Source organism: Meles meles, chromosome 2 (assembly GCF_922984935.1).
Source record: "Meles meles chromosome 2, mMelMel3.1 paternal haplotype, whole genome shotgun sequence".
Classification (NCBI taxonomy): domain Eukaryota; kingdom Metazoa; phylum Chordata; class Mammalia; order Carnivora; family Mustelidae; genus Meles; species Meles meles.
The window spans coordinates 69,836,035-69,863,544 of record NC_060067.1 but is presented as its reverse complement, the minus strand read 5'-3'; the positions used below and the strand labels follow the sequence as shown (position 1 = coordinate 69,863,544).

The window sequence follows — 27,510 nt, the reverse complement described above, 5'->3', positions numbered from 1 at the left end:
AGATGCCAACCCATCATGTGAGGCCACAGACACAATCACAGATAATGAGAAAGCACTCGTTAACACAGATGTCAGAACCATCAGGAAAATACCAGCAGAGCGAGTCTGGCAACACCCAGCAAGAACAACATGCTATGACCAACAGTGTTTCGACATCAAAAAACAGTCCCTGTGGCAAAGGACACAAAGGATAGGGAGAGCAGACTCCTCAGACACACGAAACTCATCTGTCACTCAACAGACACACAGAAAGCATCTGTCAACATGCAAAAACACTCATGACTTTTTTTTTTTTAAAGATTTTATTTTATGAATTTATTTGACAGAAAGAGTGTGAGAACACAAGCTGGGAGACAGAAGGAGAGGAAGCAGTCTCCCCGCTGAGCAAGGAGCCTGATGTGGGACTCGATCCCAGAACCCTGGGATCATGACCTGAGCCGAAGCACATGCTTCACCGACTGAGCCACCCAGGCGCCCCTAACTTTTCAAAATAGTAACATGAAACATTCTCAGCAAAGAGAGGGAATGTCTTCAATCTGACAAGTGGCAACTACAAAACCCTGCAGCTAATGGGAGCCTTAATGGTGCTTTCTGATCTCGGGACCAAGGCAGGTTTGTCTGTGGAGCACTGTGATACCTCCCACTGTGGACTGTCACTAGCACCAGAAAGCTAGAAAGACAGACAAACAGCATAAAGATGAGAAAGAAAGAGCTAAATCTGTTATTTACAGACTACAGGCAGACAGTTCCAAGGGCTTGACCAAAAGCCTCTAGAACCAAAGAGGAGCCTCAGCAAGGCTATAAGGTCCTCGGGATGCTCCCTCTAGCCCATTCACAGGGCCTTCCCCTGGAGCCCCGCTACCCTACCTGGGGCACCCTGGCCCGGTCCCTGCCACATACACACACAGATACACACACACACACACTCAGGCTCTGCTCTCCACCCCTCCCTGGGGGCATCCTCTGACTCACCCCGCTCCAACCACCTACAGCCAATTTTGTTCCTTCTTCCTAATGCTTTCTGACTCCTGATGCTGTGCCACATGTTCCATTGGGAGATCTGTTTAATGCTCTCCCGCCGGCATCCAGAACAGCACCTGACACACAGCGGGCAATCACAGATCAGGACAACAAGACCCTAAGTGAAAAGCATCTTCTAATCTTGAAACACATTACCTTCGGAACATTCAACGTCCCGGCAGCAGTGTTATGTACCACCGCTGGACATATGCTTGCAGAGAAAGTAAAGACAACAAACAGGAAGTCCGCGGTGGTGGTGCCTCTGAGGAGAGGGAGACGCAGTCAGGGGGCTGAAGGTCAAAGAGCCACTCACAGTGTCTGTGATGGTTAATTACTTTGTAAAAGGTCTGGAGTCAAATATGATCTTTGAAAAACCAACGTTAATTAATTCTGGATAGTAAGAACACAGACATTTGTTCTGTCACTCTACTTTTCTGTTTTTGAAATTTTTCCTGAAAGAGAATTCCCAATTTCAGGACCTGTTCTGTAGCTGCATTAACCAAGACTGTGTGGTGCTGGGGAGGAACGAATTCAAAGATCCCAATGCAACAAAACTGGAAAGTCCCAAAAGTCACATAAATGTGCCAAGTGATGGTTCACAATGGCACAAAATCAACTTGGTGGAAGCATGTGCAATGACCAGTGCAAAAAAACAAAACAAAAGGGGTGCCTGGGTGGCTCAGTGGGTTAAAGCCTCTGCCTTCAGCTCAGGTCATGATTCCAGGGTCCTGGGATTGAGCCCCGCATCGGGCTCTCTGCTCGGTAGGGAGCCTGCTTCTTCCTCCTCTCTCTCTGCCTGCCTCTCTCTCTACTTGTGATCTCTGTCTGTCAAATAAATAAATAAATAAAATCTTAAAAAAAAAAAAGAGCAACTTTGATCTAAACTTTATGCTTTCTATGACAATCAATTCAGAAGGTACAAATGTAAATGCAGGAAACTCCTAGACAAAACATAGGGGAAAAACCCTCATGATCCAGAGCTGGGCACAAGGGCTCCCAGATGTGACAGTAAAAGCAGAAGTCACGTGAGGAAGAGCTGAGAATGTGACCTCATCAAATTAAAACTGTGGGTCTGCAGACGACCCTGTTTAAGATGAAAAGACAAGCTGCTGACAAAGAGAAAATTCTTGCAAACCACACGTCTGATGGAGAACTTCTCTCCAGAATATATAAAGGACTCTCAAAACTCAGGGATAATTGAAAACTCAATTCTAAAATAGGCAAACAACAGGACAGGCAGAGACATACTGCCCACAAAGGTGTGTGGTCAGCCTCCAGAGACGTGCAGACTGAAGCCACAATACAGGATCCCTACACACCTGCTAGAATGATCAAATAAAAATGCTGCACCACAATCCTGGGTGGATTAGTGGGTTAAAGCCTCTGCCTTTGGCGTGGGTCATGATCCCAGGATCTTGGGATCAAGCCCCGCATCAGGCTCTCTGCTCAGCAGGGAGCCTGCTTCCTCCTTTCTCCCTGCCTGCCTCTCTGCCTACTTGTGATCTCTGTTTGTCAAATAAATAAAAACAAAATCTTTAAAAAAATAAAATAAAAAATAAAAATGCTGCACAAAATGCTGGCAAGGACCAGGGACACTGGGTCACTCTGGTTAAGAACTCAGCTGCATGGGTACAGACCCCACACGCTGAGGTCTCTCAGTGTGACTGTATTAGCACACGGGGGGGTTTAGGGAGGCGGTTACAGAAATTAGGTCTTCATAGTGGGGCTCTGACTCGTTAGGACTGGGGTCTCTCTCCCCTATGGGACAGAGACAACACCACCTGCCAGCCGCGGGGAGAGACCTCACCAGGAACCACCACTGCTGGCAACTGGCTCTGGGATGAGGAGCCTCCAGAGTGGAAGAAGAAATTCCTGTTGTTTATGCCCCAGTCTGTGGCATTTTTTACGGGAGCTTGAGAGGCCCAAGAAACTCAGCCATTGCTAGTGAGAAATGGGAGATGGCACAGCCACTCTGAAGAATAGACTGGCGGTTTCCTAGAACTAAACCTGCAGTCCTGGGCACCGATCCCAGAAAAGTAAGAAATGACACTCACACAAACCTTCCCCACAAGTGCTTATGGCAACTCTAGTTCTAATAGCCTAAAACATCTGGAAACAACCCACGTCTGTCACTCCGTGAATGATCACATAAACTGGGGTCCATCCATACCATGGGACGCTCATCACCAATAAACACAAACACGTTATGGACACAACCACCTGGTTGGAACTCCAGAGTGAAAAAAGCCAATTCCAAAAGGATATACAAATGTCAAAACTGGAGAGAGAGAGCAAATCAGTGGTTTCCAGGGTTAAGAATGTCGGCATGGCTGTGAAGAGGCAGGAAGGGTCCTTGCGGAGATGAAAACTTCGGCGTCTTGATGACATCAATGCCAAGATGCCGACTCTAGCTTCTCAAGATGTTACCACTGAGAGAAATGGGCAAAGTATACCAGTGTCATTTCTTAAAACTACAATATCTGTAATTATCTCAAAATCAAAGCTTAAATATAAACAGTTAATACTGCTGGGCCTGGGGCTCAGTCAGTCAAGCCTCCGCCTTCAGCTCGGATCATGGCCCCCGGATCCTGGGATGGAGTCCTGCGTCTGGCTCCCCAGCGAGTCTGCTTCTCCTTCTCCCTCTGCTGCTCCCCCTGCTTGCTCTTGCTCTCTATCAAACAAACCTTCAACAGAAATAGTATTACTGCTGACACATAAAGAAACGACAGGGGAGGCACTGCTAAGACCCCGTGCACATTCTGGAATTTGGACACAGGCAAAGACACCTCCGCTGGCCAGACCAGCCTCCCACTCCCCAGGGCAGCCTGGCCGGGGACAACAGTGACCCCACCTATGGCTTTCTTCCTTCTCCTCACATACCTGCATCTGTGTGTATCATATAAAAATACATGACTTGTATCTGCCATAAGAAACTCCCACAACTCCAGCCCAATTCAAAACAGAAAAGACTCAAAAGGGCATTTTGCACACAAAACAAGACCCATAACTGTCTAATAAGCAGAAGAAACAGCGTCCCGCATAGTATCATCAGGCACGTGGAAATCCCACGCCAGAGAGCGACCCCCACGCATACACAAGAGCAGAGACAATCAGGATGACAGGCAATACTGATGCAGGTGCCAGCTGAGGACAGGAGCCCTCGCGTGGCTGCCGGGAACACAAACCAGTGCTGCCTGCTGCACACAAAGAGACCTGTATCCAACCCAGACCCCAAAATACCACTCCTGGGTATTTTACGTGAGACAAAACACATGGCCACAAAAAATACTGTGGAAGAATGTTCTTGGCAGCTTTACTCATCATGGTCCAAACTGGAAACACCCAAGTGTCCATCAACAAGCGAGTGGACAGAGAAGCCAGTACAAGGGAGGGAACAAACTTCAGAACTGGACAGAGCACTCGGGGTGCAGGGCCATGTGCAGGATACTCTGGGAGAGGGAAACTCCGAGCTGGGGCGGCTGGTGGCAGGGAAGGGGGCTGGGAGCCACAGGAGGGTTTGTGGGGTCACTCAACAGTTCTCTTGCTCGACGACTGGTTGGCTACATGGCGTAAACCCTTATCAGAGCATCTAAACTCTGTACATTTTACATTATGCCAATTATGCCATAATTACATTATGCCAAATACATTATGCCAATAACTCACTTTAAATTGTTTTTACTTAAAAGAAAAACAGGCATAGGGCATCCATGCATGATTCTAAACAGTGGTCTGAATAAGCTAATAAGCACGGAAAATGCTCAAACTCATGAGTCAGAGAAACGCAAATCAACACAAGCCCACACAGTGTTTGCCCATTGCAGTGAGGATGGTGTGGGGACAGGGGGCCTAGCAGGGCTCTACACAAGGTCACGGACTCGGGGTGGGGGGGGCACAGGGACAGTGAGCACTAAGAAACGTGGCTCAGCAGCACAAGGAGCAATCCAGGAGATCTTACTATATGTTACCAATCGACAGTGTTTCTTAGGAACAGGCACCCCGTTACCTCCACCTCCTATCCTCATGTGATCTCCACAAACTTTTCAGGGATATGTGCCCATGCAATAGCAGGAGGTCACAGAGAGGAACAGACCGGGCCAATGGAAAGACAGAGGGCAGCCTTTCCCCTTCCCCACAACAGTGACCTCCCCACAGGGTGACTTCCTCCCACAATAATCTCCCCACCACGGTGACCTTGCCATGATGTCCCAGTCCGGGCACCGCATACCACTTGCACCTGCAGTCAACAGAGGCACAGACCAAAAAGGCGCGGGAACCCTGGCATGCAGCTCTCATCTTGCCCCCCAGCAACGCCCACCTCCGGTGGCTCCCCAACAGGTGCACTGCCACCTGCTTCTTCCACTGTGACATCCTCTGGACACTTCTCCCCGCAGGACACACTCCACAGGTGGACCTGTGCCACCATATGGGTGACCGAAGATGCACCATCAGTCCCAACTCCCCTGCTCGCTGGCTGGTGGCCCTGGCAAGCTGCTGACGGCCCCTACGGATGACAGACCACAGGAAGCACCAGGGACTCCGTCCGCCAGACAACTCCATAAATGTTGTGCTGGTGACCATGACTATTCCACACTAGGTGTTAGTTAACGACGAGTTAAGGGGCTGATGGTACAGTCGCCAAGGTGCGAGTGAAGAGAATGGGGTTAGGAGAATTGAGAGAGGGCAATTAACCCGACACAAGATTGAACCACACCAGTCTGAATACTAGAACCAGTTGCCCAAGGCGCAGGTGCTTCCTGCAAAGACTTTGGTTATCTGTGCTCTAGGGTGTCTGCAGAAAAGATGCACTCAGCACCCAACCTGGGTGAAGCAGCCACGGAAGTTGAGGGAAAAGACACTTGAACGAGATCACCAACCCACAGGCCTCAGGGTTCAGGCACACTTCCTGAGTGGGAAGAGCTGTGTGCTAGAATGTCAGTGAGCGATGACCGCCCCATCTTTTCAAATCAGCTTTAAACATGCTACACAGTGTATCCCCGTAGAGGAGGTCCTGACTCAACCTCCAACGCTCTCCTTCCGTCACACCAACCCCAGTGGTTTCTGAAACCTCTAGCCAAGAGTCCTATCGTATAACCTAGCAACTGCCAGCCGGTACCAAACAGCCCCTGTGCCCTCCCCAATCCCGACACTTGACACAGGCAAGGCAGAAGCCCTCTAAAAGCAGGGACCAGGAGGCAGAGGGGTGGAGGGTTAGGACAACAGCTGGCCCAGAGTTAGTGTGGCACATGCCCTCACAGCTTCTCAGGCCGGCACAGGCCCCAGACGGAACACAAGGGACCCACGTTCATCCAAGGCCACTGATAACACACATGGCACACGATGTCCCCGCAAACACACACAACTAGTTACACACACGTTATGGGACAGCTCTGTGAACTTGTTTCTTTTTCCGAAGAGCTGCGCCCACACCACCTCGTCCACATCGTTAGCAATGCAGCCAAAGTCAGACAGTTACTGGAGAAGTGGACTCACCTCGCGGGGGAAAAACCCATCTTGGCAGAGCGATCACTTCTGTCACCTCTCTGGACAGTAGGAAGCAAGCAAGAACGTGCAAAATCCAAGAGAACTTAAAGAATGTATTCTAGGATCTGCTTGGACTCAGCTCCTCTGACATTGGGGTTACTCCCAGTAACCTGATTTTTTTTTTTTTAATGAAAACTTAAAACCAATTTTCAAAAGATTAGGAAGCTATCTGGCTCCACAGTTCTGCTCCACAAACCACTTCATGATACAAATGCAAATTCCAAAAAGCTGTGAAAACAATGTGTTTTCTCCTAAACCCTCTCACAGCAAAATCGGATCCATCCTAAATTCATCTGGGGCAACACCTGACATGAAATAAGGTGGGACTATTTAAAGTCTTAATTATCCCACAGTGAGGATACTCATTTAATTATGTATATATGATTTATTAGATTATTAAAGACTTTCCCAACTCTTGTAGGAATATCATAGGATATACAGGATGCCTATTATCTTTCCAAAACCTGGAAAACTGTAAAGTTGTCAACATCTCTCTCCACCCCAGAGTTTAGGGTTTGGAACCTTCCCCACATTTATACAACACAGCATGAATTCCCCCAGCCTAGGTTCCAGAGCTGCTGTTTTTCCTGACACTTCATATGGCTTTCTAACCATTTCAGTTCAGGAAGAGGGTTCACAAGCTTTAAAGCTATGAGCTTCCTGTTACGTTTCTAAAGACCTAGACCGTGCTGGGTATTTTTATCTCCTGACGTGCCTAGATAGCAAAGGGAGTGGGTTCTATTACACAACTCTATCGGTTAGTCCCATTTCCTCATTCTTCATCCTGGATTTTAAGTGACCGGTAAGCTTCCTGCTCCACAAGACCCACCTCCCATCTTTAATTCCCGTCCTCCTGCCTGGCCCCGCCCCTGCTGTGGTAGGAGCATTCGGACCTCATTTTGGCCTGCTGGAACCCTGGCCACTGCCTGCCCTGCCCCAAGGATCCCCCAGTACTGCACTGTCCTTCTGTCATTGGAATGTGTCTAACTTTAAATTCCAAAAGGCAAAAATCACCTACTGTCCCCTATGAATCTCTTAAAAAAACCAAGATAGTTGCCTGGTATTTTCAGAATAAAGGAACTGATCCAAGGGAACTCTCATTGTAACAGATACCACACTCGTTAATGTTAGCAGAGATTCTGGCCCCTACCTCTGCAAGAAAAGCCTGAGGTTTTCCTACCAAATCACACCCAAAATCTGTTTGTGTTTTATCCAAGTGGAGAAAAAGCATATGATAACGCTGCAGGCAGAACATCCCCTCAGACCTTTAGGAATGAGGACATCAGAAGAGTCCGCTAGTTTCCTGCCTCAGACTGAGCAGACACGGCAGTAGGTCGGGGATCGTGACAGCCTAAGCCTGCAGTCCTGAGAGCTACCCCAGACAGGTCTGTGGTCCCACCTTGCACCAGTCCCGCGCCCCATGCTAACTCAGGAAAATACCGTTCTGCTCCAGCACCAGCCTCAGAGCCAACAGTGTTCAGCCAGTAAGCATCAAGCTAGCAAAATGTGACATACCCCTGTGGGCGCCACCGACAAAATGTAAGGAAAATCCAGAGGAGAGAATGGGATCACAGCGACGTTGGCAATAGACTCTGTGTGAGGAAGAGAAAGGACATCAGGAAGCTGGAGACAACACGCAGAAACAAAGATGACTAAAAATGACCAGGAAATTCCTCCATGACTGGCGAGTCCAACCTGCAAGGCTGTGCACAGATCACGACTGTTGGCATGCCCTAACCTAAATCACAAAGATCAGGGCAAGGGAAACAGGTGGCGACAGGAGGAAGCTGGGCTATAGGTCACAGCACCATCTACCTCAACGTCCAAGGACAACCACCCTCCCCAAGGGGCGCACGCACCCGCGCTCCGGACCCTGAGAACTGAGGACAGTCAGCGCGATGTCCGGAGACGCAGTGCTGTCCCGCCAGCCCAAGGGCCATGACTCACCCCCGCCCAGCGCACTGCTCAGCCCTATGGGTCCTCTACCTTCCAGCCCCGCCGTGGCCCCTCACCTGCCCACCACCTCCCCCCCCCCCCCCACCGCCACGGCCTCTCCTCTGGCCGCAAGTCGGCCCCGCACCTGCCACGACTGCCACACCTCCCGCAAGGAAGTGCCCAGCCCCGCACCCCGCCTCACTCACCCACGGCAGTCACGCGGGGTCGGCCTCACCCGCGCCCGCCGCGGCGACCCTCCCCCACCCCCGCCCCGCGGGGCCGCCCGGCACCTGGCGCTGTCCGACCCCGCCCCTTCCCGGTCGGCCCCGCGCCCGGCCGCCCCGCGATGGCCCCCGCGCCCCCGGTCCGGGCCTCACCCTCGGCCAGGACCCGCCGCACCCGCAGCCGTAGCTCGCCCAGCTCCACCGTCTGCCCCACGAAGTCCGTCTGGTCGCGGCCGGCAGCGCCGCCCAAAGAGCCCGGGCCTGCCAGGAAGTCCAGCGCAGACTGCAGTAGCGACATGGCCGCGGCCCCGCAGCGGGCGCCGGAGCGGGGAGCTCAGGGTCCAGCCGCGTCCGGGTTCGCTCAGCAACCGCCGGCCCCGAGCTGCACCATCTTCCGCCCCGACGCCGTGACGTAGCCGCGGGGGCGCGCCGCAGCCGGGAAAAACGCCGCGCCTCAGTTCCGCCGCGCCGGGAGGGTGCGCGTGCGCGGATTCCCGGTCGCGCATTGCGCCTGCGCGGCGCCGCCGGCCTCGTGACGTACTTCCGGCCGCCGCGTTGTTGGCGCCCCGCGAGTCTGAGAGGGGGTTTCTGGGCAAGCGGTGGGGCTCAGAGCCCATGGTCTAGCCGCTCCCCGCGCGACCGTGTCTGCGGAGGCCACTTGTCAGGGTGCTCGGACCTGCGGGAGCGGCGCGGGCTGCCGTTCTGGAGGAGCGTGCGGTGCGGCCGCCCAGCCGGGGACATCCCCGCGACTTGTTGAGTAAGGTCGGTAGCGCCGGGCGCGCCGCGCGAAGGGCTTGTGCTCCTGGCGAGTTGGTTCCTACCAAAGGCCTGAAAAGCTTAAGTTAAGTAAAAGGAACCCCAGGTTTCCAGCATGTGTAGAAAAGTCAGACTGGCCGCTTCGGCCCCAGAATCGCGGGCGTCCCCGCTACCCGGCAGGTGCGCCTCAGCGAGACGCGGGTCCCCCCCTGCGCAGCGACGCGGTTCGCCTGGTTCGCGCCGGCAGCCCCCGGATTCGTCTTCAGACTGAAACCAGGTCTGAAAGCCCCAGCCAGCACCTTAGTTCGCCTGGAATTCCACGTTATTAAAGAGCTTTTGGACAAACGTGTGTTACTGTCCTTACGGTAACAGTAGTCTCGTTCGCACCGTGCTAGTTTAGGACGGCCTTTCACGGGTACCTCGGAGTTAAGAAGGCACGATGCCCTTGCCCCCACCCGCTGCCTTTTTCGAGGGGCAGGAAAGCGTGCTTAGCAGTGTCCCGACTTGGCCGGCGCCAGCAAGCGCGGCCGCTGGATGCTCCCCTGGTCGTGGCCTCTCCAAAGCAGTGCCCTCGTTTGGGGTCGGTGAGGATAGGGACTCAGGAAAGAGGCCAAGCTACAGACCGGTCTTTGACGTCCTCAGCATGTGCACGGCAGCTGACTGTCTCAAGCTGAAAAGACAGAAACAAACAGAAGGCTGTTAGAACGTTCTAACTGGTGTTAGACAAGCGTGTAGAGAGGGAGCAGCCAGAGACGCGGGGAGAAAACCAAGGGAGCATCGTGTCGGAAGCCAGGGAGAGATGCTCCCCGCTCCCAGAGGCAAGAAGCTCTGTAAGAGTGAAGTAGAGGAGGAAAGAAAAGATGTACCTTGGGTTTAGCAACAACCAGATTATCTTGTGACCGTTCAAGACTAGTCTCATTGGAGTGGTTAGGGGAGAAGAAGCATAAAGAAATGAAGAGTTGGAGGTGACTCAAGAGGTTTGGCTGTGGAGAAGGAAGTGTGGGAGCTAGAAGGGTGGTGTGGGCTTGAGGTGCTTCAGGATAGGAGGTTTTTGAGCAGCTTGAAGCTGATGGGAGGGAGTCCGTGCAGAGAGAAAGTTTGTGGTTACAGCAGAAAGAGGAACAGTGACTAAAAGTCCCTGGAAGATAGGAGGGGAATGATATCCAGAGCATAGTGAGAGTAACATTCACTATGGGTGCAAGGCAAACACTTTTCATACCAAAGGGAGGGAGGGAAGATAGGTTGCAGTTGCAGGTAACCTTGTGTGTTTATTGGAATGAAAGGGAAGGAATTCTCGGGGTGCCTGGGTGGCTCAGTGGGTTAAAGCCTCTGCCTTTGGCTCAGGTCATGATCCCAGGGACCTGGGGTTGAGCCCCACATCAGGCTCTCTGCTCCGTGGAGACCCTGCTTCCTCCTCTCTCTCTGCCTGCCTCTCTGCCTACTTGTAATCTCTGTCTGTCAAATAAATAAATAAAATCTTAAAAAAAAAAAAAGAAAGGGAAGGAATTCTCTAATACGTTCAAAACAAAAAGAAAGGGAAGGAATTCTCTAATACGTTCTATTTTCACTATGAATGAGTGAAACGAAACATTACTGAAAACAAGAAGGGGGGTAAGAAAGCTAAGGTTTAAGCAGTGTGGAAAAGATACAAAATAGCTGATGTAGAAAACTTAATGCCTGACTCACTAGAAAGCATGGTAGAGTTTGTGGGTTCTTTTGAATTTGGAGGGCATGAGTTTATCCTCTATGACCTAAGATCAGGTAGAAAAGTTTTAAATAGTGTAATTACTTTGGAGACCACAGTTTACTCGGACGTTTTTATTTCATAAATATTTATATCCTGGCACTGGAGAGACCATCTTAGCTCAATCTCCACACCACACTTCTCTTCCAAACTCCTAGACCTCTGTTAGACATCTCATTTGTATACATGTTTAAAACTGAATTTATGGTCTTCATCTGAAAGCCTCTTCCTCTGTAGATTCCACAGCAAAGAATACTGCCAGAAATTAAAAGGGTCATTTCTTAAGGATGAAACAGTACATTCATCAAAAAGTTGTAACAATTCTAGTTTTGCACCTAATAATAAAGCTTTAAAATACATGAAGCAAAACCAGATTTTTTAAAAATCAAAACCCAATTATAAATGGGTGTTGTAGATTGTAGTTGGAGATTTCAATACCCCTTTCACAGTATATGATAGAACAAGCACTGAGAAAGTCACCAGGGATCTAGTTGAATGATACCATCAACCAGCTTGACCTAATGGACATTTATGGAACACTTTACCCAATACCAGCAAAATACATATTTTCAAGTATGTAAAGAACATTTACCAAGATGGATCATATTCTGGGCTATGAAACAAATATGTTCTCTGACCACAATGCAATTAAGTTAAAAATCAGTGATAGGTATCTGGAAAATTTAAATATTTGGAAACTGAATGACTCACTTGTAAATTACCAATGGGCCAAAGGAGAAATCAGAAGGAAAATTAAATTTTGAAGTGAATGAAAATAAACATGCAACATTTTAAAATTTGTGGAATATAGCCAAAACAATACTAGAAGACAGTTTCAAACCAATAATTTCAGCCATTCATCTTAAGAAACAAGAAAAACAAGAGCAGATGAAATCCAAAGTGAGTACAAAAAGGGAAATAATAAGTGTCAGAGTGGAAACCAATGAAATAGAAAACAAAAACAAAATCTGTGGTAACAAAAGCTGATTCTTTGAGAAGACCGGTAAAATACAGAAATCCCTGGCCATATTGAACCAGAAAAAAAAAAAAAAGACAAATTAACAGTATCAAAAATAAGAGTGATGATGTCAGTGCTAAAAGGATAATCAGAGAACATGAACATTTTATGCCAACAAGTTCAGCAGCTTAGACTAAAGGAACAGATTCCTTGGAAGACACTACCATGGCTCCATCACTCAAGGAAAAAATGATAGATAACTTGAATAGCTTCATATCTATTAAAGCATTGAATTTATAGTTAAAAACTAGAAATATTTTAATTTTGCATAAGCTGAAAATCGAAGGAAGGAGGTATTAACCAACCCAGTCCGTTCTATAAGGACAACACAATTCTGACACTGAAATTTGACAAAGACATTACAAGAAGAGAAAAAGACTAATATTTCTTGTGGACATAGATACAAAAAAAATTTTTTAAACATGTTTTAGCAAGTTAAATCCAACACTACAGAAAGTATAGTACAACATGACAAAGTGAGGTTTATCCCAGGAATCCAAAGTTGGCTTTGCATTTGTAAATTGATCATTGTAATTTACACTATTAACAGAGTGAAAAAGAAAACCAAATGGATCATCTTATTAGACCAAAAAAACATGATGAGACCCAACATCCATTCCTGATTTAAAAAAAAGAAAAATAACTGCCAGCAAACTGGGAATGAAATGAAACTTTGCCAGCGTATTAAGAGCATTTAATATGCCCTGGGGCGTATTAAAACGTCCTGGGGGCTCAGTTATCCAACTCTTGATTTCAGTTCAGGGTCATAAGGTTGGGCCATATCTGGCTCTGCACTGAGCGTGAAGTCTGCTTGAGATTCTCTCCCTCTCCCTTTGCCCCTCCCCGCCATGTGCATGCGCATTCTCTCTCTCTCTCTCCCTCTAAAAGTAAATAAAATAATTTGGGGCACCTGGGGGCTCAGTTGGTTGGGCAACTGCCTTCGGCTCAGGTCTTGATTCTGGAGTCTCAGAATCGAGTTCCACGTTGGGCTCCCTGCCCAATGGGGAGTCTGCTTCTCCCTCTGACCTCTCCCCTCTCACACACACTTTCTCTCTCTCTCTCTCTCATTCTCTCTCTCTCAAATAAAAAAAATCTTTAAAAAATAAATAAAATAATAAGGGCACTTATGAAAAGCCTATAGCTGACATACGGAATAATAAAAAACTGAATCAGTAACAAGCCAGAGTTGTCAGATCTTACCTCTTCTGCTCATCATTGTAGAAGAAATTCTAGCCAGTGTAATGAGGCAAGGAAAAAAAAGCTTCCAGATTGAAAATAACAAGTAAAATTGTTTATGAAGATGACATAATTCTTTATATTACTTTCCCAGTCTTGGTACCATTGATACTTGGGGCCAGATAATTCCTTGTTGAACTAAAGGGGTGGCATTGTCATCTAGTGTGTTGTTGGATGTTAAGCAGCACCTGTACCTCTATCCCCAAGATACTATTAACACATGTCATTTGTTACAACCAGAAATCTCTTCAGACATTGCCAAATATCCCTCAAGGGACATTAGCACCCTCAGTTGACACTCACTGCTCTATGTAAAAAACAAAACAAAAAACCACAACACACACACACACAAAGGGATCTGCAGAAAGAGCTACTAGTACTAGTAGTGAATAGCAAGATTGAAGAGTACGAGATCCATATGCAAAAAATAAGTCCCATTATTTCTCGATAATTAGCGAGATAGTAGAAGTTGAAATGAAGGGGAGATGCCATTTACAACAGCATCAAAAAATATTAAATGCTTGGGATAAATCTGAAAAAAGGTATGCAAGATTTATACACTGAAAACTAAAAAATGTGGCTTGGAGAAATTAAAGACATTAATAAATGGAGCGAATACACCATATTCATAAATTGGGAGATTCTGTCAGACTGATTCTTCTCAAATTGATCTATAGATCCAGTGCAGTTCCTGGCAAAATCCAAGCAGACTTTTTGTAAAAATGGACACACTGATTCTAAAAATAATTTGGAACTGCAGAGGAGGTAGAATCCTCCAAATGAGTTTGAACCAAGGGCAGGTTATATGACTTATGTTGCCTAATTAACCACAATGCTAATTATAAAACCACAGTAAAAGTAGTATGGTACTGATTAAAGGTACATAAGTAAATCTGCAGCAGAATAGTCAGAAATTGGCTCACAAGTACATACAAGGTCAATTGATTTTTGACAAAGGAATAAAAGTAATTGAAGAAGAAAAAGTAATTGAAGAAAAGATAGGTAGTCTTTTCAAAAAAATGATGCTGGAAAAATGGATATCCTTGTGTTTAAAAATGTTGATTCATACCTTGTATTATATACCAAAAAATTATAAATCTAAATGTGAAACCTGAAACCATAAAACTTAGGGGGAAAAAGTGACATATTTTGGTATGACACTAAAGCACAACCAATAAAAGGAACAGTTACCTGGATTTAATCAAAATTAAAAACTTCAGAGTACATTGTTGAAGATACTCAACAAGTGAATGGATAAACTGGTACATCTATAAAATGGATTATTACTCGGCAGTAGAAAGAAATGAGCTGCCAAGCCATGAAAAGATGTGGAAGAACCTTGAATGCATATTACTTAGTGAAAGAAGTCAGTCTGAAAAGGCCACATACTATATGATTACAATTACATGACATTCTGGAAAAGGACAAACTCTGGGGACAGTAAAAAGATGAGTGGTTGCCAGGGGTTTCTGGGGGAGGGTTGGGTAAATGGGGGAACACAGGATTTTTAGGGCAGTTAAATTTCTGGATGATAGTGTAATGGTGGATACAAGTCATGTATTTGTCAGAACCTGTAGAACTCTAATGTATACTATGGACTTAATGATGTTATCAGTATGGCTCATCAGTTGCACCACTAATGTGAGATGTTAACGGGAAATTGGAGGGGGAGTGCTGAAAAGATATATGGAAACTCTACTTTTACTCAGTTTCCCTCCAAAACTGCTTTAAAAAATAGCCCATGAGGGGTTCCTGTGTGCCTCAGTCAGTAGAGTCTAAGACTCTTGATCTCCGGGTTGTGAGTTCAAGCCCCACATTAGGTATGGGGGCCTACTAAAAATACATAAATTGGGACACCTGGGTGGCTCAGTCGGTTAAACGGCTGCCTTCAGCTCAGGTCATGATCCCAGAGTACTGCATCAGGCTCCCTGCTCATTGGAGAGCCTGCTTCTCCCTCTCCCTCTCTCTGCCATTTTGCCTACTTGTGCTCCCTATCTCTTGGTCAAATAAATAAATACATAAATTTATTTAAAAATAGCCTATAATTTTTTTAAAAGATTTAATTTATTTGACAGAGATCACAAGTAGGCAGAGAGAGAGGGGGAAACAGGCTCCCCACTCAGCAGAGAGCCCAATGCAGGTCCCAATCCCAGGACCCTGAGATCATGACCTGAGCCAAAGGCAGAGACTTAACCCTCTGAGCCATCCTGGTGCCCCAAGATAGCCTGTGAATTTAAAATATACATATATATAAGTACATGCAAATATGTATGTGTATATATTCTGTGAAGAGAATGAAAAGACAGCCCAGAGTAGAGAAGGTATATACAAATCACTTAATGGATTTGTGTCCAAAATATGTTTTACATATTTTGTACATTTACGTACAAAATATGTACGTTTGTGTATGTGTATATACATGGAACACACATACACAGAGGATATATAAACAAAAAACATCATCTCTGCATAATCTTCCCAATAATTTACAAACTCCTGAGCAGTCAGGCACACAGACTCTGTAATTTAGTCCTTGCTCACTTGAGGTGCATCTCCTAGTTTGACCCCTGTGCTCCAGCCTCACCAAACTCCCTACACTTTGCTGCACACCAGCCTGCCCCTGTTACATGCACACACACAACCAATTCCTTTTTGTCTCTCAGTAATTCTCACAGCATTGTTTGAGGATTAAAAGAGACGCTACAAATGAAGTACTTGGAACAAGGCTTGGCACATAGTAATTGCTTGACAAATGTCACTCACTCTTGTTGTCATCTTGTCATAAATATTTCCAGACTCAGCTCTGGGATAGCCCAAACTTAGAGCTTCCCCAGACTCAGTTCTCCGACAGCACCTGGTATTATTGGGTGATTATCCCATCACGTTTGCCTCTGATTATGCCTCTGATGCCTAGCACAGTGCATAATGCCCTACCAGGGTCATAAGCTTTCAGTTACCCCCTCTGTTACATGACGTTTTAGCTTCTTATTCCCATCAGGATTTTAAAATTCTTTAGTCTCTTTAAACAACAACAAAAAAATATCCCTTGGCTCCATGCTTCTCTACTTTGCCTTGTATTCTTCATTTCATTACACAGTCTTATATATTTTTTTATTACCATGAGTCTTAAAAACTTACATATGGGGGCACCTGGGTGGCTCAGTGGTTTAAGCCTCTGCCTTCGGCTCAGGTCATGATCCCAGGGTCCTGGGATCGAGTCCCGCATCGGGCTCTCTGCTTGGCGGGGAGCCTGCTTCCTCCTCTCTCTCTCTCTGCTTGCCTCTCTGCCTACTTGTGATCTCTCTCTGTCAAATAAATAAATAAAATCTTAAAAAAAAAAAAAAAAACTTACATATGATGACAGCAACATGTAACTAACATGTTTTGAACCTATATGCTGGACACGTTTTTGTTTTTTTAACCCTGGTAAAATACACATAAGAAAAGTCACCACCTTAGCCATTTTTTAGTGTGCAGTTCAGTGACGTGAAGTACAGTCACGGAGTTGTGCAGCTGTCACCACTACCCGGTCACAGAGCTCCTCGTTGCAAGACGGAAATTGTTCCTGTTAAACTCTCTTCCTCCTGCCCCTCCCAGCCCCTGGCAATCACCGTTCTGCTTTGACTCTATGAATCTGATTACTCTAGAGACCTTGCATAAGTGGGATCATACAGTATTTATCTGACTTATCTGACTGACTTATTTTGCTTAGGTAGCATAATGTCCTCAAGGCTCCATATTGTAACACGTGTGAGAATTTCTGTCATTTTTAGGGCTGAACAATCCTGTGTTGTGTGTATGTATGTGTATACCACATTTTGTTTAGGTGTTCATCCATAGACACTTGGGTTGCTTCCACCTTTTGGTTATTGCAAATAATATTGCTGTGAACACTAGTGTACAAATATATCTCAAAGTCTCTGTTTTTAATTCTTTTGAATATATACTTAGAAGTGGAATTCCTGGAGTCTATGGTAATTCTGTGTTATTTTTTGGAGGAACCATACTGTTTTCCATAGCAGCTGCACCATTTTACATTCCTACTCAAAGGGTGCAAGGGTTCCAATTTCTCCACATCCTCCCCAACACTTAATATTTTTTATTATTTTTTTAAAAGATTTTACTTATTTATTTGCAGAGAGACAGAGATCACAAGTAGGCAGAGAGGCAGGGAGGGAGAGAGGGGGAAGCAGACTCCCTGCTGAGCAGAAAGCCTGATGTGGAGCTCTATCCCAGGAAACTGAAATCAAGACCTGGGCCAAAGGCAGAGGCTTAAGCCACCCAGGTGCCCCAATATTTTTCATTATTTTTATTATAGCTGTCCTGGAGGACGATTATCTCATCATTTTGATATACTTTTCTCTAATGTAATCTAGTGATGTTGTGCATCTTTTCATGTGCTTGTTGGCTAATAATATATCTTCTTTGAAGAAATGTGTATTCACATCCTTTGCCTATTTTTTGAATTGGGTTGTCTGTTTACTGTTGAACTGTAAGGGTGCTTCATATATTTTGGATGCTAAACTTTTCTCATATATGATATGCAAATATTTTCTCTCATTCTGTGGATCATTTTTTCAATTTATTAATAGTGTCCTTTGAGGCAAAAAAAAAAATCAAATTTTGATGAACTCCAGTTCCTGTTTTTGTTATTATTTGTGCTTTTGGTGTCATATTTAAGAGTCCTTTGCCAAATGCAAGGCCATGAAGATTTCCTCCCGGTGTTTTAGCTCTTAGGTTTAGGTCTTTGATCCATTTTTTTTAATTAATTTCTGTATATGGTATGAGGTAGGATCCAAATTCATTCTTTTTTATTTATTTATTTATTTGACAGATAGAGATCATAAGTCGCAGAGAGGCAGGCAGAGAGAGAGGAAGGGAAGCAGGCTCGCCGCGGAGCAGGGAGCCTGATGCGGTGCTCAATCCCAGGACCCTCGGATCATGACCCGAGCCGAAGGCAGAGGCTTTAACCCACTGAGCCACTCAGGCGCCCCCACATTCATTCTTTTACATGTGAATATCCAGTTGTCTCATCACTATTTGTGGAAAAGACTGTTCTTTCCCCATTGAGTGGTTTTGGCAGCCTTATCAAAAACTAGTTGACCATGAATATAGTGGTCTGAATTCTCAGTTCTCCTCTCTTGATTCATATGGCCTGTGCTGGCACTGCACTTTCAATTACCATAGCTTTATAGTAAGTTTTGAAATGAAGAAGTGGGAGTTGTCCAGCTTTATTATTCTTTTTCAAGATTGTTTTGGGTAGTCTGTAAATAGTCAAAGGTTCCTTAAATTTCCATATGAATTTTAGGGTCAGCTTATTCTGCATAGAAGGCAGTTGAAATTTTGGTAGAGATTGCATTTAATCTGTCCGACAGTTTGGGAAGTATTCCCATCGTAATGATATTAAGTCCTCCAATCCATGGATATCTTTCCATTTATGTCAGTCTTTTTCAATCTCTTTCAACAGTGTTTTGTACTTCTTTGTTAACTTGTTAATATTTTTAATGTTCTTATAAATGTGATTGTTTTCAGAAGTTTTTCGCAGATTGGTGTTTGCTAGTGTATACAAATGCAGTTGATTTTTCTATATTGATCTCGTTTCCTGCAGCCTTAGTGAACTCATTTATTAGATGTAATAGTTTTCTTCTGTGGATTCCTTAGGATTGTCTTTGTGTAACATCACACCCCCTGTAAATAGAGATAGTTTTACTTCCTTTCCAGTATATATGCCTTATATTTTATTTTCTTGCCTGAGTGCTTTGGGTATAACCTTAACAGTATGGTGTTGAATGGTGTTGCTAAGCTGGGGCAGGGATGGGGAGGTGTTCTGTCTTTCATGAGTGAGTATGATGTTAGCTGTGAGATTTTTGTGGATACCATCTATCAGATTGACAGAGCTGACTTCCATTCCTAATTTGTTGAATGTTTTTATCATTAAGAAGTATTGGATTTTGTCAGATGCCTTTTCTGCATCTGTTGAGATGATCGTGTAGTTTTGTTTTTTTGTTCCTTTGGTGTGGTATATTACAGTCACTAATTTTTTATTTTAAATCAACCTTGTATTCTTGGAATAAATCCCACTTGGTCATGGTATACAGTCCTTTTTATACATTGCTGGATTCCATTTGTTAACATTTTATTGAGGATTTTTGTGTCTATATTTAACATGTTCTGATTATTTAAAAATAATATTTGAGAAAGTTTAAACAAAAAAAATCTAAAAAAAATAGCAGATATATGTTTCTCAAAATCAGTCAGTGCCTAAAAAGCACATGTAACTTTTTGTCTTATTTTTTGGCATGAATTTTTTCACCCTCCTTGCTCACCCCCCTTCCCCTAGTCTCTCCCTTTTGAGAAATAAAGTGTTAGAGTTCAGTGCTGGCCGTCATGGCGTAAGCCACCTTTCTCTCTCGCTGATGACAGGTAAAAGCTTGGGATAAAATACTGAAAACAATGCAAAGCCGATAGATTGGGAAGGGTAGTTGAAACTTGGAGCAGTGACCCACGTAAGTGCGTGTTTTCCATTTTTTAAAATCTCTTTTTTCCACGGCTTTGACCATAGGTCAGGTATCCACTGTGGGGCTGTGCTGTGAGAGTTGCACAGACAGCAAAAATCCTTAAGAGAAACCCCCCTTTTTCTGCCTAGAAGAACTGAGGAAAGGGGCTCCTGTAAGCAGAAGGGAAAGGCAAAAGAACTAGAATACTCAGAACAATTTTGAAAAAGAACAAAGTTGGAGGACTTGCTCTGTCAGATATGAAGACTTACTATGAAGCTGTAGTCAAGACTGATACCAGCAAAGGGATAGGTACAAAATAACCTACTGGACAGAAGATAGACCTGCAGGGATACGGCAAGTTTTGACCCAAGTGTAAAGGCAGTTGAGTGGAGAAAGGATAGTCTTTCAGTAGGTGGTATTGGAATAATCAAACGTCCATCTGCAAAAAAGGAAAGCTCAAATACACCTTGCATGTTATATAAAAATTATATAATAATAATAAGTAATTTATAAAAATTACAAAATAGATAAAAATCTATCATCCACTGAAAGTAAAACCTAAAACTTTAAAACTTCTAGAAGAAAACAGGAAATCTTCGTCATCTTGAGTTAAGCAAAGCCTTGTTAGGTATGACACCTAAAGAATGATCCATGAAAAAAAAGTTGAGGGACTCCAGGGTGGCTCAGTCGGTGAAGCGTCTGCCTTTGGCTCAGGTCACGATCCCAGGGTCCTGGGATGGAGTCCTGCATCAGGCTTCTCCCTTTCCCTCTGCTTGCTGCTCCCCCTGCTTGTGTGCTCTCTCTCTCTCTGACAAATAAAATCTTTTAAAAAAAGATAGAGAAAAGTTGAATTGAACTGCATCAAAATTTAACCCTTCTGTGCTCCTATACTGTTAAGAGAATGAAAGACAAGCCACAGACTGCAAGCAAATATTGCAAATAAGTAACAAAGGACTTCTAACCAGAATATAGAAAGAAATCTCAAAACTCAATAATGACACGAAGAACTCCCCCCAAAATAAACCAAAAGATTCTAACAGACACTTTGCTACAAAAGGTACACAGACAAAAGGCACATGAAAATACCCAATTAGTCAGTAGGGAAATGCTACACTAGATGCACTCCACATCTATTAGCATAGCTACAATTAAAAGGTAACTTTAAAAATCCTACCAAACCAAGTGCTGGGGAGGGTGAGGAGCAGCTGTAGTTTCCAGACACTGCTAGCAGGAACACAAAGGCACAGATCCTTGGGTGAGTGGTTTGGCCGTTTCTCACAAAGTGAAACATGCATTTGCCCAGCAGATGCATTCTGAGGTATTTACCCAAGGGAAATAAAAACATGTTTCCGGGGCACCTGGGTGGCTCAGTGGGTTAAGCTGCTGCCTTCGGCTCAGGTCATGATCTCAGGGTCCTGGGATCAAGTCCCGCATCGGGCTCTCTGCTTGGCAGGGAGCCTGCTTCCCTCTCTCTCTCTGCCTGCCTCTCTATCTACTTGTGATCTCTCTCTGTCAAATAAATAAATAAAAAATATTAAAAAAAAAAAAGAAAAAGAAAAAACATGTTTCCACAAATACTTGTGAGCAGATATGTGTAGTGGCTTTATTTAAAACCACCAAGAACTAGAAACAACCCACGTTTTCCAGGTAGTGAGTGGATGAACAAAGGGGCCCATCCATACAGTAGAATTAAGTACATGGCAGAAAAAAATTTATTATTGCTACTCCCAAAACACAGGTGACTCTTGGGCGTGTCATGCTGACTGAAAGAAGCCAGACTCAGAAGGGTCCATGGGTTATGAACCCATTATGGGACATTGGAAAGGGCAAACTGATGGTAACAGAAAACATGAATGGTGGCCAGGATTTGGGGTGGTGGAAGGCTTGACCACAGACGGTGTGCTCAGGGACTTCTGAACCACATTGTGACTGTGGTCATGGTTACACACCTATGTGCACGTGTCAAGCATTTATAGACCTGTACACCAGGAGGAGTGATCATTATGTAAGCTTTAAAAAGTGAGGGGCACCTGGGTGGCTCAGTGGGTTAAGACTCTGCCTTCGGCTCAGGTCATGATCTTGGGGTCCTGGGATTGCCCACATTGGGCTCTCTGCTCAGCAGGGAATCTGCTTTCCCCCTCTCTGCCTGCCTCTCTGCCTGCTTGTGATCTCTGTCTGTCAAATAAATAAATAAAATCTTTAAAAAAAGAAAAAAGCGAACGAAGTGAGAAGTTCTGCATACATCTGAAAGCTAAAGTCCCCTTCCCACCGCAGTTCCCACCCCTCCCTGCCGAGGTCATCATGTTGCCCTATGAAGTTGGTGAGTGCCGGCCTCGCTTGGTCCCATATCCTTACTGTGCACGTTTGTATAATCATGGGAGGACAGATGGTCACTGTGTTTTAAATTTATATAAGTGGTATAATTGTATGTGTATTTTTTATGCAACATGGTTTATTTCTCTTAACATTGTGTTTCTGAGTTTTATACATGCCCATATCTGTTTCTTTTATCTTCACTTCCTGTCTCAGTAGTGGGGCCGCCCTCGCAAGACCTCATGGTCCTGGGCTTCGGCGACAGGCTGCTAGGTCTCCTGGTTCTGGAGGCTGAAGTCTGAGCACATGGTGGCGGCCCGCAGACCTTCTTGCGATGGCCTCACTCAGGGGCCTCTCCTCTCTCCCCTCTCCTCACCCCCGCCTGTGGTCCATCTCCTCATGCCATCCCACTGGGGTTAGGGCTTCCCTGGAGGTGTTTGGGGAATGCAGACATTCAGTTGTTAGCACTTTCTAACAATTCATTTAGTGTTTAATAATAGAGCGGTTTTGACATCTGTTAAAATAAACTACACCAGTGCACATCCTGTGGGTCTCTGTTTCCGTGTCCGCATGCCTGAGGCTGCACCTAGAAATGGAGGCCCCCTTATAGGGTGTGCACGCCATGCTTCATTAATGATTATCATCTCCATATGCGTGTGGCACCCTTTACATCCTGCCCAAGCCTGTCTCCCCACGACCTCATCACTCGTGATGGACTTTTGCAGACCTTAGTGGTACCTCATTGTTTTCACTTGCATTTCCCTAGTCACTGACGAAGCTGAGTATCTTACATGTTTGTTTTTCCTGCCCACAAATTGCCCATAAGCCTCCTATATCTGTTTCTGGGGGTGGGGCTCATTTTCTTTGTGTCTTGTCCTTGCGAGGGCTGGCACTCTGTTTTAGTCCGAGCCTCTGTGACTTGGACCTATAGAACATCTCACATTTAGTCCACGGCCATACTGCCCTGAACGTACCCAGTCTCAGCTGATCTCGGAAGCCAAGCAGGGTCAAACCCAGTTAGTACTTGGATGCAAGAACATCCCACGGTTAGGATGAAAGTGTCTAACAGCACAGGGTCTGGTGTTGGGGTCACGGGTTTCAGGCTGGTGACACAGTGTGTGGAGTGCCTACCTTGTATCTATGCGCTTTCTCTCATTTCTCCCATTTCTAGAGGAGAGGCAGGCACTGAGCGTGACTCCCAGGTGACAGTGCTCTTCCTGAGACTGGAAGTACAGGGGCCTCCTGAGAGAGGACCAGTGGCACAGCAGGTCCTTCCAGCCACCACTAAGGCCTGGTCGGGAAGGGCGTCCTGCTCTCAGGCACCAACCCACCTTGTGTCGCAGCTGAAGCCAGCAGGGGTGGGCCTCATTAGCACTCGGGCCTGCTTAGACCTGTGCTTCTTCCCAGGCCCCACCATGTCCGGTCCCCAGACCCCAGAACCGGCCCTCGGGATACAGGGAGACACCCCCACGGGCACAAGGGACGAGGACGCTGCTGACGGGATCCAGCACTCACACCGAATGCTCAGCTTCAGTGATGCTCTCCTGTCCATCATCGCCACTGTGATGGTCCGTGGGCCTCCCAGACCCCCTTCTCACATTGGGACCCTGGCCACCCCCTCTCAAGAGGCCTTCTGGTAGACCGTGGCCCAGCATAGACCCTGCCCTGTCTCAGCAGTGTCCTGGGGTCCCCTGGCCACCCAAGCAGCTGGATGGGTGGGAGGAGCAGTCCAGCACTGGCCCGAGTCCCTGACACCCTGACATCCAAGGAGTGGTCTGTGCACAGCCCAAGAAATGTCCCTCATTCTTTTTGTGTCTTTGCTTTCATAGATCCTGCCTGTGACCCACACGGAGATCTCCCCAGAACAGGTACTTGGGGACCACAGTCTGCAGTATCCCGGGTGAGGGTGCCAGAGACTCACTCCATCCACGAGCCCAATTTTAGCCCCCCCGCCCCGGGCTGTGCCTGGCTGGGAGCACTGGGGCAAAGTCATCTTCTGCTCCCTCGGCCACCCTCTTCGGTCACAGTCCTGGCCTGCAGACAGGGCCAGTGCCCTCAAAGTGAGCCTTCAGGGTGGGCTGAGGACAGACAGTGCAGAAGCCCGTCTGGCTGTGGGTCTGGAAGCCGGTTCCCGGTGCCCGCGGAGTGTCCATCAAGGTGGGCGTTGAGGGGCTGAGGGCAGCTTGCAGCCACAGGGCAGGGGCCTCCTCGGTGCATAGGGGCATGTGGGTTTTGTCATGGAAGTGAGTGGGAAACAGTGTTTTCTAAAGCAGAGTTTCCATTTGTATTGACAGAATATTTCTGTTTTCTAAGTTAAGTCGTGACACTAGGCACCTCAAAAGCTGGACATGACTTCGGAAGACTCTTAAAAGTCCCCGGGCATGCCTGTGTGAGCGTGCCTCGCCCAGCCCCTCTGAACAGGGGTGTAGTTTGGGCCCAGAGGAGTGAGGGTGCCAGGGGCTGGGTCTGCCGGGCCCACCGGCACAGCTGCTGTCTGGGCTTCAGCCCCAGCGAGCATGCTCAGCCTGGACACACTGGGAATCACGGGAGCTGCTCAGACTTTGCCTTCTGCATCTCTGCCAAAAGGGCTGTACCTCTGGTGGGGTTTTGAAGAGAATTCAGTAGCAATACCGGTGTAGCCGGGGAGTGGCTGTGGGAGTGTGGCAGGCCTAGTGCCTCTCTGCTCCTTAGCCGCCCTTCTCAGAGGAGGCCTGGTACCCACTGGGGCCCTGGTGCTTGCCTAGCTGTGTTTGCGCCAGAATCTTCTCTGGGGAGGGCTTGGGCCTGGGCCAGGTCAGAATGGGGTATGGGTGAGGGACACCTGGGGGGCTCAGTCGGTTGGACGTCTCATTCTTGGTTTTGGCTCAGGTCCTGATCTCCCGGATGGTCAGCTCGAGCCCCACGTCGGGCTCTGCGCCCAGTGGGGAGTCAGCTACAGATTCTCCCTCTTCTGCCCTTCCCCATTCCACACGTGCTCTACCTCTAAAATAAATAAAATGTTTTAACAAAGAAAAAGGATGGGTGTGGATGTGTGACCAGAGATGCCAGGAGGTGACACGGGAAGGTGTTTGCAGTGAGCCCCACTTGTCTGCAGCTGGGGCTACTCGTTTGGAGAGCAGATTGTGAAATCTCTGTGTGTGTTGGCGGGTGCATGGAGAAGCTCTGAGCCAGAAAGTTGTGCAGCGATCTGGGGATACCTTCAGAGAGGACAGTGCTGGGAGGTGTCAGCCAGTGGGCGCTCCTTCCAACTCGAAGGGAAAGACTAGTCAAGGCCCAGAAAAATCTAGCAATTCAGAAACTCTGAGTCCTCAGTGCAGTACTCGCGTGTTGGGTGAGACACCCACTGGTTGCGGGGAAAGAACCAGTGAAAATGGTAAAGCAATCAGTTTTCCACTTGGAGTTTTTACTGATAAAGTCCAAGCTTTGTCCGTCCAAGTGCCTTCCCACCTAGGGGAGGCACCGCCACAACCTCACCAGGCTTCGGAGCTCCATCAGATTCCGGTGCCTGGCAGCTCAGTGGGCTCCCTGCTCTGGACGAGGGGGTCTGTGCCTCAGGAGCCCGCGTTTCAGCGGGAAGCTGCACACGAGATCCCTGAACAAGCACCTATGGGACTTGGGGTGTCGGTGGTTTGGGGCAAGGGGCCGGGAGCTGGGGAGGCTGCCTTGAAGAGGAGCCTCAGGGAGGGGCTGAGCTCCAAGCTGAGCCAAGAACCCTGGACGGGGCCGCCGGCAGCCATGGAGCAAAGCAGTTTCTGACAGTGACACTCTTCTGTTCCACCAGTTTGACAAAAGTATACAGAAACTTCTGGCAACCAGGATTGCTGTTTATCTGATGACGTTTCTCATCGTGACTGTGGCCTGGGCAGCACACACAAGGTATGGAGCCAGGCTGGGGGCTTTCTCCAGGCTGAGGTCCACATACTGGGGCTCACTCGGTGTCAGACACAAGACCTGAAGAACGAGTTTCCTGGGGGTTTGACTTCTCCTCCTCAGGGTTCCAGTCTCCCAGGGTTGCCAGGGGATGTCCCAGAGCCCTTGGGGCGCCTCCCGAGGGCATGCCCTCCCTCCACAGCTCCCTCTGTTTGTGGCTTCTGCACACCCACCCCGGCTCTCTTGGAAACCACGCACCCCAAGTTACAAGAGTCCATGCGAATGGGAGCAGTGCAGTTTCTAGGGATTTAGGGTTTCCTGTTTGTATTTTCGGTGTCTTCCAAAGTTTGTACGGTAGGTAGTATTCTAAATTTGGTTAAAGATGACATATGTGGGACGCCTGGGGGGCTCAGTCCGTTAAGCACCCAGCTCTTGAGTTGGGCTCAGGTCACAGTCTCAGGGTCCTGAGATTGAGCTCTGCGTCCTGCTCCGCCCTGAGCAAGGAGCCTGCTTGAGATTCTTTGTCTTCCTCTCCCTCTGCCCCTCCCCCCGAAATGATATCTTCTACTGATACTTTAATCAGCAAATGCTGGGCCCTGTGTAGATGCTGTTAGAGCCCCTTTACTGACAGCATGCCTTCCTCATTTTCTTACACGGTTTAGACTGTTCCAGGTTGTTGGGAAAATAGACGACACGCTTGCTTTGCTCAACCTGGTGAGTCCTTTCATTTCTTGATAAACGATTATGTGTGTAGGCCTGTCCTCCAAGGAAGGCAAGCAGGTCTTGGCCTTTCTGGTGTCTCTGGGGTACAGAGCCTGGAACCCACCAGCACCCACTCCTGGGCTCCTCACATGTCCTCCCTGGGGTCGCCCCTGAGAAGATGAGGCCTCTCCCCTCCTTGTCGGGTGGCGAGGGTGTGAGCTTCTTGGGGGTCTAGGAGGTAGACTGACAACCTGCAGGTGGGGCACAGCCAAAGGTTGCCCTGGGCAGCAGGGCCTGGAGCCACCTGCCTGCCTTCCCCTCCTGCCCTTCCTCCTCCTTTCTAGGCCTGCATGATGACCATCACCTTCCTACCGTTCACTGTGAGTACCTGCATTTCCTCCCTGGGGCCAGTGTGCCCTCCCCTAGGCAAGAGGACTCAAGACCCAGGATGCCTCCACCTCGGAAACACTCAGACTGGCGGGGTGGTCCAGGGCCCAAGCGCCATGCTACAAAGAGGAGAAAAGCCCCAAGGAATCTGGCAGCAGTCTTGGCTGCTTTGGGGGTGGGCATACCTTGGGTTCCAAGGCTGGTTGAAGGAGGGGAAAGCCTCCCGAGAAGGGGCCTGCAATGGCAGAGACACCAGCTTGGCCT

General features: G+C 47.2%; 2 protein-coding genes across 8 annotated transcripts in view; one reads left to right on the top strand and one right to left on the bottom strand.

Moving 5' to 3' along the window:
• The window catches only part of GAK (cyclin G associated kinase), a 55,716-nt gene extending 46,365 nt beyond the window's left edge, over positions 1–9,351 (bottom strand). For 2 of the 4 annotated variants that reach the window (XM_045990227.1, XM_045990248.1), the window contains exon 1: positions 8,877–9,139. In XM_045990227.1, coding sequence (XP_045846183.1) covers positions 8,877–9,021 — 145 coding nt within the window. In that variant the 5' untranslated portion in view covers positions 9,022–9,139. Of the gene's footprint in view, positions 1–3,240; positions 3,285–8,079; positions 8,157–8,876 lie in introns of those variants that run through there. The other 2 variants (XM_045990215.1, XM_045990268.1) reach the window with 2 other exon arrangements.
• TMEM175 (transmembrane protein 175) overlaps positions 9,348–27,510 on the top strand; it is a 25,542-nt gene continuing 7,379 nt past the window's right edge. For 2 of the 4 annotated variants that reach the window (XM_045990328.1, XM_045990308.1), the window contains exons 1-6: positions 9,348–9,485; positions 23,695–23,855; positions 24,117–24,155; positions 26,069–26,163; positions 26,820–26,871; positions 27,204–27,239. In XM_045990328.1, the coding sequence (XP_045846284.1) occupies positions 23,703–23,855; positions 24,117–24,155; positions 26,069–26,163; positions 26,820–26,871; positions 27,204–27,239 (375 nt within the window). In that variant the 5' untranslated portion in view covers positions 9,348–9,485; positions 23,695–23,702. The remainder of the gene's footprint in view (positions 9,486–23,694; positions 23,856–24,116; positions 24,156–26,068; positions 26,164–26,819; positions 26,872–27,203; positions 27,240–27,510) is intronic. The other 2 variants (XM_045990317.1, XM_045990347.1) reach the window with 2 other exon arrangements.